The sequence below is a fragment of the Leptonychotes weddellii genome, chromosome 7 (genome assembly GCF_054177405.1).
Source record: "Leptonychotes weddellii isolate Sample4059 chromosome 7, ASM5417740v2, whole genome shotgun sequence".
NCBI lineage: Eukaryota > Metazoa > Chordata > Mammalia > Carnivora > Phocidae > Leptonychotes > Leptonychotes weddellii.
This window is the reverse complement of record NC_138375.1, coordinates 86,835,843-86,853,749: the sequence shown is the minus strand read 5'-3', so window position 1 is coordinate 86,853,749 and position 17,907 is coordinate 86,835,843. Positions and strand designations below refer to the sequence as shown.

The window sequence follows — 17,907 nt, the reverse complement described above, 5'->3', positions numbered from 1 at the left end:
CTGTTTTAATGATAAACATTCTCTTAAAATTGATATTATTTAAATTTTAAAAGTTATAAGGAAGTTAATTTTGAAATAATACATTATTTCAGGAGGTAACCATACTGCATTATTGTATGAATTGTATAGTTATAATAATGATGCCTGGCATATACTAAATAATTAATATGTAGGTAATACTATTGCTGCTATGCTTTATATACATTGTATCATTTAATCCTCATTACAGTTCATGAGTACTGTTATTTTTCTTATAGATGAAGAAGCTGAACATTTGGAAAGCTAAGTAACTTGATTAATTTCATATAGCTAATAGGTTTCAAAGCTAGATCTGACTCCCAAGCTCATGCTCTTAACCACTTCATTATAGTACTTCTACTTTATGATACTTATGTTGATTACAAAACTTTAAAAGCTTTCCAAAAAAGCTTTCAAAAACTTTAAAAGCAAATATAATTTAAAGAATTTAATGATCAGTCTTTAACATGTTACCACCATATAGTGGTAATCTGCATACAATTAAGAAAGCTTGGTAGAACTTCAATATATCATTTAGCTCTTTCTCTATTCATTCAGAAGTCTGCTTAAGTACTCCATATCAGTTATCCTTTTCTTTGAGACCTTTCTCAACATTTATATCCAGGGCCTAACAATTCATATTGTTAGAATAGGACGTAACTTAAATTTGTTTGCTTGGAGGTAGAAAACAGTCCTCCTTCATTTAAGGCATATATCTTTTTTAAAAAAAAATATTTATTTAGAGAGATTGTGTGTGTGTGCACACAGAGGGGAGGGGCAAATGAAGGGGGGAGAGAGAGACTCTCAAGTAGACTCTGAGCTGAGTGTGGAGTCCGACACAGGGAGTCAGCTTCTCCCCCCTCTCTCCCTCTCATCCCGCTTGCCCACTCCCTGTCTCTAAAATAAAATAAAATCTTTAAAAAAATAGGGAATAAATTTATTGAGAGAGAGAGTGTGCCTACGCAAGCAGAAGGAGGGGCAAAGGGAGAGGGAGAGAGAGGATCTTAAGTAGACTCCGTGCTAAATGCAGAGCCAGACCTCAGGACCCTGAGATCCTGACCTGAGCCAAAATCAAGAGTCAGCTGCCCAGCTCACTGAGCCACCCAGGTGCCCCTAAGGCATGTGTCGTTTTAAAGAACAGTTATCAAGTGAAAGTTTAGCCAATCTAATTTATTCCAGAAAGTGCTTAATTGTCCAAATTTCAAACTTTGAAGGTAAGATATTATGGCACAGATCAGAAAATAATGGAATTTGGCAAAAGATGTTTTTGCCATTTTTAGTAGGCAGTTGTGTGAGCAAAAAAGTGAGACTTTGCAGTTGTTTTTCAAGGGGTTGCCCATTAAAATTTTTCTTAACTTTGCATTGATTGAGGGAAGAAAAGGATGATACGTATCTTTAAAAATGTTAGCACTTAAATATCAATTGGAAAATGTTTTCAGGAATTAAGTTATTACAAATTTGGTTATTAGAGACCCCATATAAGATATACCCTTAAAAAGTAATAAAGATGTCTTCCCCACGTTAAAAACAAACAGCATTAAGTATCAGTAATCCCCACCTCAAATGCTTTAAGAAATAGATATTACATTGTTCTCAGTTAAATTGGTTTTCCATGGATTTTGGTTGTAATTGCTTTGGCTTTTGGATTGGTCATTATGTGTTTTCTAATATGTTAGCTTAAGTTTTGCCCACCCATATCCTATCCAAAGTAGTGTATATTATTCTTAAATACATATGCAGTAGGGGAGCTTCCTTTTTAAAGAAAATTGTTTGATGAAATTTTTCTTAAAGCAGAGAATCTTTCTGTAATGTTAATGATTATAAAAAATGGGGATTTCTGATGGTTAAATGGAATTTCTGTTAACTTGTAGCATCTTTTGGATCCTTTTTTTTTTTTTTTTTTTTAGTTTGGATTTCTCCTTCAGTTCTCCCCTAGTATGTATGACATGGCCCTTTTCGTATATGACCATGAAAAAGAATAGTGGCACTAAGAGGAGACTGGTCAAATTGTTGGCTCAAAGTCATTCACCATTTTAGTAGAGTAGGTCTTACAGCTCTTCAATGTTAATTTACAACTGCTGATCTTTTTCTTTAACTTATTGAACAAAATAAAAATTTTAAAAGAGGTTTAAACAGTTTTAGATTTAAGGTAAGAAAATGACTCTTTTATTTTAGCATCAGTTAATAAATTGAATGCTTACTGTGCTGTGTCGTAGAAGTCAAAATTAGTAAGAAGCTTTCAGAGTGGAAGCTGTTAAATAGTACCCACTTTTCTTTTCCTTGTCATTTGAACTTAGGTTAACCTTTTTGTTTAATTAGCCAGAAAATAATATTGAAATTTTACCATTTAAAATACTGTCCTAAGTTTAGTTTCACACCGAACAAGTAAAAGACAAAGGGTGGTAGGAGGCAGTACGCCTGCTCTTCCTTCTGCTTCCACTCTTTATTATAAATTGAGACTTCTTCCCTAACTCCCCCTAGTCTTAGAAACAATTTAGATTTCTACTTAAGTCTCATAATGGAACACTAAATCTGCTAGAAGTGTAAGGGGAGGTCCGAAGTTTAGGAGTGTTAGCTTTATGAACTGTGGTTGTCCTCTGAAAGAAAGGTAATCACTTCTTGGTAGTTAAAAATTATGGATAGAATTGTAGATAATAGGACGGGAGGGAATTTTTTATTTTCTTGCTCTTTTATTTTTCCTGAGGATTACCTTTAACTAGATGCACTACTCAATTTCTCTGCATTACAGTTTAGTTATTTGGGGAGCCTCTGGTTTTTAAAGTTGGGTTACTAATTGAATTGACAACTGTAAACCCAAGGTTGATTTGTTAAGTATTTGGGAACCTTAAGAATAGCTGTCATCCATTAACTAGTTGCTTTAAAAAAAAATCTATTATTAGTCTAATGGCAAAGGGGAATGTAGAAAACCTGTCTTAAGAGCAACTGTGCAAATTACCTTAAGAAGAATGTTTTCTGCCATTTGGATATGTATTACTTGAGAATCTCTGTAGTTCATTTAGTATGTTTTAGAGCCAGAACTTGCTGCTAATAGAGGAAGGATCAGATATGAATGGCATAGTTAGCAAAAAGAATAAGTACCCATTAGTATTCTTTCTAATGAGTGTGTTGTTTGGGCGTGGATTACAAGCAAATGATACCTTCCCTTATGAATATTGTGGTAAACGTTTGCTGAATATTGCTTGCTGCTTAGTTTCCTATCGTTCTTCTTTTCCCTGCCATCTATGTCTTTTCAAGTTCAATTCATGTTGAATGTCTGTCTTCTCTTCCCATTAAGATACAAAATACAAAAATAAAACAAAAATTTAAAAATCTTAAAATTGGTGTAAGTACTATTCATATACTACTTTTATGGCCTCTAAGAGAAATTTTAAGTGGCAGTTAGAAAATGCTCTTACCTTATGCTTGATACAGCCTTTATAAAGTACAACTGCTCCTTGTAGAGGCACTTAAGAAGGAGGAACATTTATAAAGGAATCTCTGTTATTTGATGAAATCTTGGTACTTATAGTAAGGATTTATTTATGAGTTAAAAAATCTTCTGCTACTGTAGTCCTCTTGGTTAAATGCGTGATACACCTCAGCCAAGGTTTGGGTACTTTCTCGCATACTGCAAACACCGGTGAAATCTTGAGTGGAAGAAAATCTTCAAATTTCCAAACTGCCAACATAAAGAAGATTTCTCGTCTCTTCTTCAGAGAGCATTAGGTCAGGATTTGTAAAGTTTTTAGTGTGTGTTGTAAATGACCTTTATATTTCCCCCTTTTTCTTTTTGACAGGAATCTTTTAGTCCTGCTGTACAGCTGCACCTTGTACATCAAGCTCCATGTAATGTTCCTCCTTACCTCTCGAAGAATGAATCAAATCTTGGGGACCTCTTACTGGGCTTTCTTAAATATTATGCTACCGAATTTGAGTAAGTGAAACATCAGATTGTGTTTTATTCATTTACATATGTGAATGCTACGCTTTTGGTCAGAAGCTACAAACTTGTCCAGAAATGTGTGATTTATAAAATTTAATATCTAGTGATTAATTATTAGAAACTAAATAGATTTTATATTCCTATCTAATGAAAAATGATAGTTCAGTAAGCCCAGTTTTAGTTGACTGCAGTAGCCATCCTGTCTTACGTTTGTTTAGCTCCCCCTTTTCATAGTAGGGCTGAATAAATGTTTGTGTTGGCCATGTATAGGTGCTGTATAGTTTGAAACCTCTGTTTTTAGGAAGTTAAGATTTATAGTAAAAAGCACAGCTAAGACAAACATGGGAAAAGATCTCCTTGATATCTGAATAGTTAGTATATAAAAATCAAGGAACACTCTCCTGTTTTTTCCCCTTTCTTCTGAGGGTGGTATGTAAACATGGAACGCTGAAGTGTATAATTAGACTGGACTTAACTGAATGTTCCTAAGGGAGTTCTAGAAGTCCAGATAGAGTGGGGTTAGGAATTGCAGCTCTTCTGATCAATTTAGAAAGGTTTGAAGGGGGGAAAGAGAAAGGACTTAGGAGTTTTACAAAGTTAGAGGAGGAGGGCATGGTTACCACAGGGTACCATTTTGAAAAGATTTGGAGAGGGGAATAATGATAGCATTCATTATAAATTGTTATTACGAGCTGGGAAAAACTGTTCCCAACAGATTATATGTATCTTCTCATTTACATACTAGCCATATGTTACAATATTTATATCATGCCTATTTTACCAGTGAAGCGTATATAGAGAGAGGTGAAGAAACTTGCCATAAGATCGCACAGCTAGTCAGGGGGAGTATTTCTGATAGTTTTGACTGCAAAATTAATACTCTTAACTATGGTACTTTACTGCAGTGTTGGTATTGCCTTATTTGCTATGATGCAGTAGCTCTAAAGAAACTTGACTCAGATGATTTGAAACATAGGGCATGAAAGAAGTAATGTTACTTAAATTCCTCAGCGCAAAGCTTTCATCAGACTGTGTCTGTTTTGTTTACAGTTTAGTCTCCATTACCTAGCCCAGTGCCAGACAGTGGGTACTTGAAAAATTCTTGCTATAAATAAATAATTTTGAACAGAGGGTAAGATTATAGACATGTTGCAAAGATCCTTAAAGAGGACTTAAAAATTACTGAATCAGATTAAGAAAAAACGTAGGAAAAGTGCTGGTGGAAAGTAGTTCAATAAGAATGAAGTTATAATAATCATCATTAAAGATGACTAGGACCAGAGTTTAAGTCCAGGCAACAAGGAAAAAAAGGAAGGGGCCTTCATTTATAAGATGAGAAAAGATTTAAGACTATAAGACACTGGACATAAGAGACTACAAAGGTTATTCTAGAGTCAAGATTTGTAAGATGCTGCGGTAGCAAAAGCTGATGTTTCGTATTTACTTAGTGTCCTACAGTATGCTGAGTGATTCTTGTGTATTGTTTAATCCTCATAGTAACACCTTATGAGGCCTAGGGAATTTGTATACTTGAAACTTGTCCATGGCAGTACAGCTAGATAGTGAGAGAACTGGGATTCAGTCTCAGGTCTGACTCCAGAACCACATTCTTAATTGTTAGAATATATTGGCATTGTCTTTTCTATTGTGAATTAGTGAAGTTTGCAGAGAGGGAAAAGGATTCATAGAAAAAAGGTATATTTCTACCATGTATAGTTTAGGATTAGAGCATCTAGATACCAGTGCCTTGAAAGCCAACTGCTTTGTTGGACTGAAACAAAAAGGTAGATGAACAGGCTTGTGTATTAGTTTAGTATTAACAGAAACTGGCTGGTTGTGCCAAATGATACTGGCTAGGATGCTGAGACTTCAAAAGAGGTTTTGAACTTTTGGATGCATTTGTTATCACTATGATACATGATTTTGGAGGCATTGTCACCTTTTCTTTCGTCATACAGTGCATTTGTCAAGTGTATTATTGTTTCATATCAGATATTTTCAGAAATTTGACTGTAGGGAGCACTGCCAAGAATGTAGTCATGGCAGTTAACAACTAGGTGCTGTGCGAAGGAATTCTGGCAGCTGTTAGAAATGTTTGTAAGGATTTCTTCTGAACTTTGAGACATTCATTTAAAAGATTCTCTTTACTTAAAGACAGAATTAAGTGTCTGTTAAGGGATGCTTGAGTATATGGTATAAATGTTGCAGAAATTTTGTATGGCCATTTAAAAATTACTAAGATTTTCTTACCTACTTCACTCACAGCTTCTAAACCTTCCTGCTGAAAATTTTTAAAATGAAGCCATGCTTCTAGAACTGTACCTGGGAGCAGGGAACTGATGAATAAAAAAAGGATCAGGTTGCTCAGAGAAACTAGAAAAAAATAAAGTCTGAATGTAATCATTTTGTATTTTAACAAAACAAAACAAAAGTTTTAAATTTCTTACACCTAGGTACTAGAGATTCTAGGAGCCTTAAAAAGTTACCTATTTTGTAATCCTTTTATTCCCTGGATGCCTAATCACATGCCATTACTGCTAGTCTTATCTCTGGTGTTAAAAATGTATGCCTACATACTTAAATACATTTTTAAAAAAGATTTTATTTATTTATTCGAACAGAGAGAGAGACAGCGAGAGAGGGAACACAGTAGGGGGAGTGGGAGAGGGAGAAGCAGGCTTCCCGCGGAGCAGGGAGCCCGATGTGGGCTTGATCCCAGGATGCTGGGATCATGACCTGAGCCGAAGGCAGCCGCTTAATGGACTGAGCCACCCAGGCGCCCCTTAAATACATTTTTTAAGTAGGAAATTACAAAGGCCCAATTTTTTTGACTATCTCCTTTCTTACTGATTTTTTCCCTCTCATTTAATCAATAAATCATTGAGTGCCTACTATATATCAAGCTATTTTTCTATGCACCGGGGATATGACAATTAACAAAACAGGCAAAAGTCTTTGTCTTCATGGAGCTTACATTGTAGTATGTATTGTAGTACGGAGAGATAGACAGTAAACAAATAAATTGTATAGTATATACATGAGGTTAGGGATAAGAAGGAACTAATTTATAGTCTATCATTGAGATAGAAGGAAAGCCAATAGAATGTGTTGTCTTGGAATCCAAAGAGAAAAAATGTCTCGAGGGGGAAGGAGTGATTATTTGTGTCACATTTTTTGATGGATCGAGTACAAGATGAGAACTAAAAGCTGACCATTGAAATATTGGTCCACATGGAGGCCACTGGACCTTTATTAGGAGCAGTTTCTATGGAAAAATAGGGATAAAAAGCATCATTGGTGTGGGCTCAAGAGGGAACAGGACGAATTAAATACAGATAGGATAGTGTTTAGACACTAGTAATATGTAGAGTGTATATACTTATAAAGGGGAGCAGAAAAAATGGAGTAGAAATTGGAGAGTTAAGTGGGATTGAGTTTTTATTTTTCTTTTTATTTATTTATTTATTTTTTAAAAGATTTTATTTATCTGACAGAGAGACAGCGAGAGAGGGAACACAAGCAGGGAGAGTGGGAGGGGGAGAAGCAGGCTTCCCACTGAGCAGGGAGCCCGATGTGGGGCTTGATCCCAGGACCCTGGGATCATGACCTGAGCCGAAGGCAGATGCTTAACGACTGAGCCACCCAGGTGCCCCGAGTTTTTGTTTTTAGAAAGGAAAAATAACCTATCTTGATGGCAAAATTGATGATACCAGGAAAAGATATAGTAAATTGTTGAATAGTATGCTTTTTTGAATCAGGAAGGGTTGGAATCTAGAGCACAAGTGGGATAGGAGCACAGATGATGCGTTAATAATAATAAGTAAAAGAGTATATGGATTCAAAGGAATGCCAGTTGAATTGATGTGGGAGCTAGTGGAAAATATCTTCTGGTTGCTTTAGTTTTTTTAGTGAAATGAAGCATGGACATCACCTGGGAATGATTGTGAGGGAGGAAATTTGGAAAGTGAGGGAAAGTATGAATTGTCCTGTAGGAGAGTAAAGGAGTGAATTAACTATGGAAATACAGTATGTTTGGTGGGTAGTAGCATTTAGGGTCCTTTTGAGCTAAGTCATCATGAATTTTAAGTGAATTTAAAGTTATCATGAATTCAAGGTCAGCATGGTTGTGTATTTTTCTCCAGCCACATTGAGCTGCAGGGGAAAGGATTGAAGTAGACAAAGACTTAATTATGGTTGTATTTCAACCAACTAAGTTCAGTGCAGCAAGAAGGGTAAGAGAGTTTGGGGGGATGGTATGCAAGCAAGTGATTTTTAATAACTGACCATGGACTGAATGTATTCAGTCTTGAAAATGTGGACACGGGGATGGATGCATGTAGGACATCCAGGTGGCAGTTTCCAGTTGTTGTTTTTTTTTTTTTTTTTTAAAGATTTTATTTATTTATTTGACAGAGAGAGACACAGCGAGAGAGGGAACACAAGCAAGGGGGAGTGGGTAAGGGAGAAGCAGGCTTCCTGTGGAGCCGGGAGCCCGATGCGGGGCTCGATCCCAGGACCCTGGGATCATGACCTGAACTGAAGGCAGACGCTTAACGACTGAGCCACCCAGGTGCCCCGGCAGTTTCCAGTTGTTAGTTGCAATAATTGTCCTAGAGCTTAGTAGCAAGGTCAAAGCTGGAGAAAAGGATTTGGGAAAGAAACATCAGACTGTTAAAGCTTGGGAGGGGTACTGTAGCATTAGAAGAGGATTGAAAGAGGCAAGGCCCTGATGGACACCAGCATTTAAGGGGTCAGGTAGAAGAAAGGGTCAGGCAGAAGAACAAAACAAAACTCTGGGATTAGAGCAGAATTTTCTGTTTGCTTACGAGGTTTGAAATCCCTGACATTTTCTTTTTGTTTTCTTCCCAGCCCTTAATAATAAAACAAAACCGTATATATTTGTTCACTTAATTTGACTACTCTTGCTTAATATATATAGCCACATAGTTCAGGCCCATAATTTTGACTTTTTGTTGGACTTAAATTTTTGTTTGTAATGTTCCAATGTAAGCATAGTATTTTGAAATAAATACTTAGTCACAAAAAGAATGGCTAGAAGAGAGTGAATAGATCAGTAGCAGTTCATTATCATTACTGAAGAAAAGAAGCAAACATCTTAACCAATGTAGGGTTGGCAAACCGAGTTTTACATTCAGAAGATTGTCATATATTATCAAATCTGTTTTAGATTAAATTAAACCATATATCTGCTCTCCTGTTCTTTTCTGATACATTCCTCTTCTATGGACTATACCTTATTTTACATTTCAATTATTGAGTGACAATAACAGATTTTTACATGGCAAACAAATTATGGTAGAAAAATATGGTATGATAAAAGGCTTAATTTTGGGCCTGTGTTTTAAAGAAAGAAATATTTAGGGAAAATGTTTCTAAATTGCCATTTGAATTTTACATTTAAATCCACTTCTAAGAGTAAAAATAGCATATAAGTTATATATATCAGGTTTTATGATTTCATATATTTAGTAATTTAGAAATATTTAAAAGTGCTTTGAAAATGCAATAGATTGAATCAGTCTAAATAATAGTGATTTAAAATATTTTTTTCCTCTGTGAAGTACTTCAGGTGTTACAGTCACTTAAATAACTGCATTATTTGGGTTGAATATAGGTTGAAGCTTAAATGATACCTGTTTAGGGATGATAAAGTGAATATTGGTATGTCACATATGTTTCTGTCACCTGGTTTAGAACCAAGTATTGGCATGTAATATAAATTCTGGATTGGATTTCATACAAGTATGGTGAGGAGAGTTCCTTTGATTTAAGAAAGTAAAAATTGTAATTTAGCAGCAGGATACAGTATTTCAAGATTCTAAACTTGTCTGAAAAAAATCGCTTTATCCCTTTTTAACATAATGTTTCCAATTTTAATTTTATTGCAGATTCAACTGTCCTGTAAGTTCAGTGAGAAACAAGTAGTCTCAAGAAAAAAGTTCATTTTATTAGTGAAATATATCTTAAGTGGTATAAAGTAAAGCACATAGTATAATTCAACCGTGATCATGTTTGGTTCAGGCATGTGGTTATATAACTCTCCCCTTGACATTGTTGTTTTATTTTATTGTTATTAGTTATTTATTAATTTATTTAAGTCATCTCTGTATCCATTGCGGGGCCTGAACGCACAACCCCAACGTCAGGAGTTGCATGTTCTACCTATTGACTGAACCAGCCAGGCACCTCTACATTGTTATTTTAAAAAAATTTTGGAAACACACTTGGGCCAACAGAGCAGTGTACTTTTCCGTTTGGAGTTTATACTAATGGAGCTGCTGTACACGAAATACCTAAAACATGTTACTGTAATTAATACTGTTTCTCATTGATAACCCACTTAGTTTTTAAAAAGCATAAATTCTGATATGTATTCTTAAAGAACTTAAAGCTGTCTTTGCAAAGTATTTCTAAATTGTACTCCTCATAAGAAAAAATAGAAAATCATACTTTGAGGATCCTTTTCAGTTATCAAACTTCACAAGATGCAATGTTTTTTTTGCATATTTTACATAGAGATTAATCAGTTTTCCAGAAACAAATGCCGTATTGGACCCTCAATTATATTCCTAGGGATTCTTTTTCATCTGATAAGTAGAGGAAGGGTAAGATAAGTGTTGGAGTTGGAAGGTCCCAAACCTTGGTCTTTTTATTCTTACTGAAATGATGGACAAAGCTAAATATGGCTGAAAATAGAGATATTAACTATTTTCCAAACTCATTTGTCTCTTACATACAAACTGAATGGTCATACGTTTTACAGTGTTCCTTGAGAAAAAGAAAATTGTACTTGTGCAGAACTATTATAATTGTAAAGAAATTTTTAAAAAACAAAATATAAGGTTAGTACATACTAAAGACTGAACAATTACTTTCAGACATGCTGATAAAAAATTGTTTTACTTGAATATAACTTTACTGTTAAGAGCTACATCTGATATATAGCAATAACAGTATGTTTTCATAGAGTATTAATTTTTCCTAAAACAGCATCTACTGGCTTCTCTTGGATAATTGTAAAATTTTCTCCCAAATCATACAAGTGGCGCAGTAAACAAAAATTATTTAATGATACCAGAAAACAACACAAGATTGCATCTCTCTTAACAAATAAAAAATCCTTACTAAGGTGCTAACAGCGAATTGTAACAGAAATGTAACAATTTTTACATTTTTTGCTTACTTATGCTTTATTTTTCATATTACTTCATTTATTCAATAAATATGTATTGAAGGCCTCCTTTATACTAAGCAGCTATTTGAACAGTGAAAAAATACATAAATCAGCATCTTGGAGCTTTCATTCTGCTTCGGCGAGATATGCAGTAAACAGTAACATACTAAATAAGCAAATTGTTAGAATATAAGTGCTGTGGAGAAAAAAGGAGAAGGGGAAAAAGGGATTATGGTGCTGAGGGTCAAGGCAAGTTTCAGTATTTTGTGAGAAAATTAGAGTGGGACTTAGTATTATATAATAAATACAATAAAAGGGAAAATTAAGAATATAGTTAACAGTTATGTTTTTCTTCTTGTAGCTGGAACAGTCAAATGATTTCAGTTCGTGAAGCCAAAGCCATTCCCAGGCCTGATGGTATTGAATGGAGAAATAAATACATCTGTGTAGAAGGTAGATTTTCCACAACTACTTATTTACCATCTGGTTATCACCATGGTACTGAGAGAATTACTTGAATAATTCCAGTTTGTATTTCAGTTAAAAGTAATACATTTATGTTCTGACTTAAAAGTCTTTTAGTTATAAAATTTTCTTTTTTTTTCTTCCAACTTTTTGCTTAAATTCCAGTTATAGTTTAATATTAGTTTCAGGTGTGTAGAAGTTAGTGCTTCAACACTTCCATACAACACCTGATGCTCATCACAAGTGCCCTCCTTAATCCCCATCACCTATTTCACCCATCCCTCCACCCACCTCCCCTCTGGTAACCATCAGTTTGTTCTCTGTAGTTAGCAGTCTGTTTCTTGGTTGGCCTCTCTCTTTTGTTCCCCCTCTGTGTTGGTTTGTTTTGTTTCTTAAATTCGACATATAAATAAAATCATATGGTATTTGTCTCTCCCTCATTAACTCCACTTAGCATAATACTCTCTAGTTCCATCCACATTGTTGCAAATGGCAAGATTTCATTCTTTTTTATGGCCGAGTATTTTCATTTAATTTTTAAAAGTAAATTCTTTAGCTGTAAAAATGATAAATATGAATTTAGGCATTTAATCTTCTAGTTTATAATATTTGAGCAGTCTTTATGCATCCCTCCTGCTTGTAGTTGACTGAAGCTTAATTTCATGACTTGAAGGTAGAAGAAAATACTACCTTCATGTGATGATTCTTACATTAAGATAAAATGAGTTCTTTTAAAATTAAAACATTGATATTTAATGCAAGCTAGATTTTTATGAATAGAAATTTATTTTACTTTAAAAATTAAATGCCCTGAAGATAATTCTCTAAAATTAATTTACATATAGTTGAATACTTCTTTGAGTTGGTGGGAAATTGACTTCAAGAAGCAAAATTATTCTCACTGATGCTAAATTGAAGACTTGTAAACCTTGAGGTAAAAAAGAATAAAGCGTTAAGTTCAGCATTTGTAGGAAAACATCACATTTAGAATGTTTTAATCTTGGATTACATGCAACATCTTAAGAGTTTATGAATATGAAATTAAATTTCCTGCTTTGGTGGTTGGTTTGTTACACAGTGGGTGTATATTATTTTAGTTACTTGTGTTCTTTTGAATATTAAATACTTGTAAAGTGCTGTGTGTGATGTGATCCAATAGCTTGGCATATGGCATTACGCTGTTAAAAAACACAGGCATACCTTGGATATATTGTGAGTTCAGTTCCAGACCACCGTAATAAAGCAAGTATCACAATAAAGTGAGTCATGAATTTTTTTGGTTTCCCAGTGCATATAAAAGTTATGTTTACCCTATGTTGTAGTCTGTTAAGTACACAATAGCATTATGTCTAAAAGAATAATGTACATATCCTAATTTAAGAAGACTGTTGCCAAAAATTCTACCCATCATCTCAGTTTTCAACAAGTCGTAATCTTTTGGCTGATGGAGGGTCTTGCCTCAGTGTTGATGGCTGCTGTCTGATCAGGGTGATGGTTGCTGAAGGTTGAGGTGGCTATGGATTCTTAAAATGAAAATGAAACAACAGTGAAGTTTGCTGCATCAATTGACTCTTCCTTTCACAAATGATTTCTCTGTAGCATGTGAGAGCATTTTACCCATAGTAGAACTTCTTTCAAAATTGGAGTCAATCCTCTCAAACCCTGCCTCTGCTTTATCAACTAAGTTTATGTAATATTCTTAATCCTTTGAATCCTTTGTTGTTTTTTCAGTATTGTCACCAGGAGTAGATTCTGAGGAGCAGGTCCTATCCACTCAAGTTTTATCATGAGATGGTAGCAATTCAGCCACATCTCCAAGCTCCACTTCTAATTCTAGTTCTCTTGCTATTTCCACCACATCTGCAGTTACTTCCTTCACTGAAGTCTTGAATCCCTCAAAGTCATCCATTAGGATTGGAATCAGCTTCTTCCAACTCCTGTTAATGCTGATATTTTGACCTCTTCCCATGAATCACAAATGTCCTTAATGGCATCTCGAATGGTGCATTCTTTCTAGAAGGTTTTCAGTGGCTTTTGCCCAGATCCATAGAGAAAGCACTATCTATGGCCAATTATAACCTTACAAAATATATTTCTTAAGTAATGAGACTTGAAAGTTACTCCTTGATTGATGGGCTGCAGAATGGATATTGTGTTAGCAGGCATGAAAACAGCAATCTCATTGTACATCTCCATCAGAGCTCTTGGGTGACCAAGTACATTGTCAAGGAGCAGTCATATTTTGAAAGGAATTTTTTTTTCTGAATTGTAGGTCTTAAAATAATATGTTGTAAACAGATGTGCTGTCGTCCAGGCTTTGTTGTTCCATTTATAGAGCACAAGCATAGTAGATAGAGCATAAATAGCATAATTCTTAATGGCCCTAGGATTTTCAGAATGGTAAATGAACACTGACTTCAACTTAAAGTCATCAGCTGCATTAGCCCCTAATAAGAGCATCATCTTGTCCTTTGAAACTTTGAAGCCAGGCATTGACTTCTCTCTAGTTATGAAAATCCTAGATGGCATCTTCTTCAAATATAAGGCTGTTTCATTTACATGGAAAATCTGTTGTTTAATGTAGCCACCTTCGGGAATTATCTTAGCTAGATCTTCTGAATAAATTTCTGCAGCTTCTACATCAGCACTTGCTGCTTCACCTTACACTTACATTATGGAGATGGCTTCTCTCCTTAAGCCTCATAAACCAAACTCTGCTAGCTTCAGACTTCTCTTCTGTAGCTTCCTCACCTCTCTCAGCCTTCATAGAATTGGAGAGAGTTAGGACCTTGCTTTAAACTAGGTTTTGGCTTAAGGGAATATTGTAGCTACTTGGTCTTCTATCCAGACCACTGAAACTATCTCCATATCAGCAGTAAGACTGTTTCACTTTCATATTCCTGTATTCACTGGAGTAGCTCTTTTCATCTTTTCATTTCCGTAAGGAACTTTTCCTTTGCATGCACAACTTAGCTAACTTACCCAAGAAGCCTAGCTTTGACCTGTCTTGATGTTCAACATGTCTTCTTCACCAAGCTTAATCATTTCTAGCTTCTGATTTAAAGTGAAAGATACGTAACTCTTCCTTTCACTTCACTTGGATACTTCAAGACCATCGTGTGTTTTTTTTTTTTTTAAAGATTTTATTTATTTGCGAGAGAGAGAATCAGAGACAGCATGAGAGGGGGGAGGGTCAGAGGGAGAAGCAGACTCCCTGACGAGCAGGGAGCCCGATGCGGGACTCGATCCCGGGACTCCAGGATCATGACCTGAGCCGAAGGCAGTCGCTTAACCAACTGAGCCACACAGGCGCCCCATTGTGTGGTTATTAACTGGCCCAATTTCAGTATTGATGTGTCTCAGGGAAAATAGGGAGGCCTGAGGAGAGGGAGAGAGATGGGGCAACGGCCACTGGGTGGAGCAGTCAGAACACACACAGCATTTCTTAAGTTTGCCATCCTGTGTGGGTGTGGTCATGGTGCCCACAAACAATTATAATAATAACAGCATCAAAGACAGCTGATCACAGATCACTATAACAGATACAATAATGATGAAAAGTATGAAATACTAGGAGAATTACCAAAATGTGATAGAGACAACAAAGTGAGCAAATGCTGTTGGAAAAATGGCACTGCTAGACTTGCTTAGCACAGGGTTGCCATAGACCTTCAATTTATAAAAAAAAAAAAACAACCCACAATATCTGCGAAGTACAGTAAAGTGAAGTGCAGTAAAACAATGTATCCTATACTGTGACAATAAACTCCTTTTAAAAATGGCCTTAGTAAGCAATAAAAAATATATATATACACAAAAGGAGGATTTTTTTTTAAAAATTATGGGCCTGATTAGATTATTTGACAAATCTAGAGTTAACCTCTTCATCAGATTTCCTATTCTTCCATGCTTTTTCCAGGTCTTTCCCCTCAAATTGCATTTTTTCCTTTTAGCGACTTCGTTTTCTTTCCCTCTAGTCACATTCTCTTTCAGCTTTAGAGCATACATAGGTCTTCTCATCCTTGAAAAATACTCTTGATTTTAGTGGCTCTTGTAAGTACTTTTTTTTCCTCTTTTACAGTGCCAAAATTCTTTTTTATTTAAGTAGGCTCTACACCCAATGTGGAGCCCAGCATAGGGCTTGAACTCACGACCCTGAGATCAAGACCTGAGCTGAGATCAGGAATCAGATGCTTAACTGACAGAGCCACCCAAGCACCCCCAGTGCCAAAATTCTTAAACTCTAGTCATTTTTACCTACTCTTGGCATTATTTCAGCTATCTCATCTCATTTTAATGCCTTTAGTTATCTTCCTGTGCTCACTAGCATCCTCAGGTTCCTTCCTTCTCATATAGATAGTTTCCTTATGTCTGTATATGGACTCTTGTCTCTTACCTTGTGGATGAAGGGTTAGTGGGTGGGGGTGAAGATGTGGAAGGTAATGTTGGAGACACAACACACATAAAAACTTTTCCTTTGTTTTCTTTCTGTCTTCTGTACTTGCTATCCTGTTTCTCTCCTTTCACTGCCAAATTTCTCCTACAAGTTACTGTACTCACTGTATCTTTTTCTAAACCACCTACTCACACCATAACTCTGCACTGTTTTCTATCCTCCTGAGTATTAAACCTCTACTTTGAAAGGTAGTGACCGTTCTCCTGCTGGACAGATCGTGGTCTTTTAAATTAAAATTAAATTTAAAATTACCTTTCTGTGGTATTTGACATTGACCACCTTTTTTGTGTATAGTGTTTTATTCTTTCTGATAATTGTTATTTAACTTATTTCCCTTAGGGTAGGGATAGGTCCTTGACGCTCTGTGATTCTTCAGAATTCTTACTCACTTTTGTGATTTAGAATTAATATACCTATGCTGATGACTTTGTTTTAGTTATCCTCTCTCTTGAATTGTATCTACCTTATTAGAACACAGTTCATAATAAAACTATTTTTATTTTTATTTTTTTAAAGATTTTATTTATTTATTTGACAGAGTTAGCGAGAGCAGAAACAAGCAGGGGGAGTGGGTAAGGGAGAAGCAGGCTTCCCGCTGAGCAGAGAGCCTGATGTGGGGCTCGATCCCAGGACCCTGGGATCATGACCTGAGCCGAAGGCAGACGCTTAACCAACTGAGCCACCCAGGCGCCCCTAAAACTATTTTTAGATGCATATATCTGATAAGAGATTAGGCTTCACAATATGCAGTTGCTATTTTGTAGGTTAAAAACTGTCAAATATTGGCAGTTTCATATAGTTAAACCTAATATAGAAACTGAAGTTCTAATTTTAATAATTTCTTGTTTATATGTACATTTAACATTGCAGAACCTTTTGATGGAACAAATACAGCCAGAGCTGTGCATGAAAAGCAGAAATTTGACATGATCAAGGATCAATTTTTAAAGGTAAATAATGCATCAGATTAACTCTAGAAACATTAGTGTAATAGTATGCTTTGAAAATGGAAAAATATATTTATAATAGAACATAATAGCCCTGTTTCCTGTGTTATGAAGTCATTAAAGTGGCACAGTAGGAAATTTATTACTTGATTGATAGATACACTTTTCCTTCAGAGAAATCTGACTGTTTTTGTTCACATGGCTTTCACTCTGATGGAAGTAAGCATTTCCTTAGTGAGCCAGTTAAGCTCTCAGAATGAGTGAGTAAAACCTAATGGACTCATTTCTCTCCTTAAAATTTCAAGGAACTTAGTGTAGCTTTAGAAGAGGGCTGATGTTTGTTCCATGATTTTTCTTCTGCATACCCCACTGTAACAGTGAACCTGAGTACCTTTTTATCTTTGCTTATATTTTGAGAAATTAAAAGAAAATCAATGTGTATGTTTGTATACCCACACATTTTGTATATATAAACTTCAGCCATATGTATGTAAACTGTCATTTATTATTTGGCTCTTTGGTCTACAGTATGAATTGATTCATCAGTGATTTTGTTAGGTGTGGTTTCTTTCTTCAAGGAGTTCCACAGTACAGTGTAGAAACATTGATGGAAATATATACTGTGAGACATATAGGAGAGAATGCTTCATTGAAGAAAAAGATCAGTGAACTATGAAGGTTATTTTAGAGGAATACTTTCTCATTACACATACAAGTGGACTTCATTTTGATGATAATTAAAAATGCAAGTGTATCATATTACAAGCTATCCTTCCACATTAGGCCCTCTCAGTTTGTCAGCCAGATTAGAATATTAAGATTAATGGAATTCTGCAGGGCAAAACAAATATCCAAGAGGGAATATTTTTGTCTATCAGAACAA

General features: G+C 35.3%; 1 protein-coding gene across 6 annotated transcripts in view; it reads left to right on the top strand.

Annotated features, from left to right (window-relative positions):
• TENT2 (terminal nucleotidyltransferase 2) overlaps window positions 1-17,907 on the top strand; it is a 68,372-nt gene that overhangs the window by 48,272 nt on the left and 2,193 nt on the right. For all 6 annotated transcript variants that reach the window (XM_081826676.1, XM_081826675.1, XM_081826674.1 and 3 more), the window contains 3 exons: window positions 3,816-3,952; window positions 11,518-11,609; window positions 16,948-17,027. In XM_081826676.1, coding sequence (XP_081682802.1) covers window positions 3,816-3,952; window positions 11,518-11,609; window positions 16,948-17,027 — 309 coding nt within the window. The remainder of the gene's footprint in view (window positions 1-3,815; window positions 3,953-11,517; window positions 11,610-16,947; window positions 17,028-17,907) is intronic.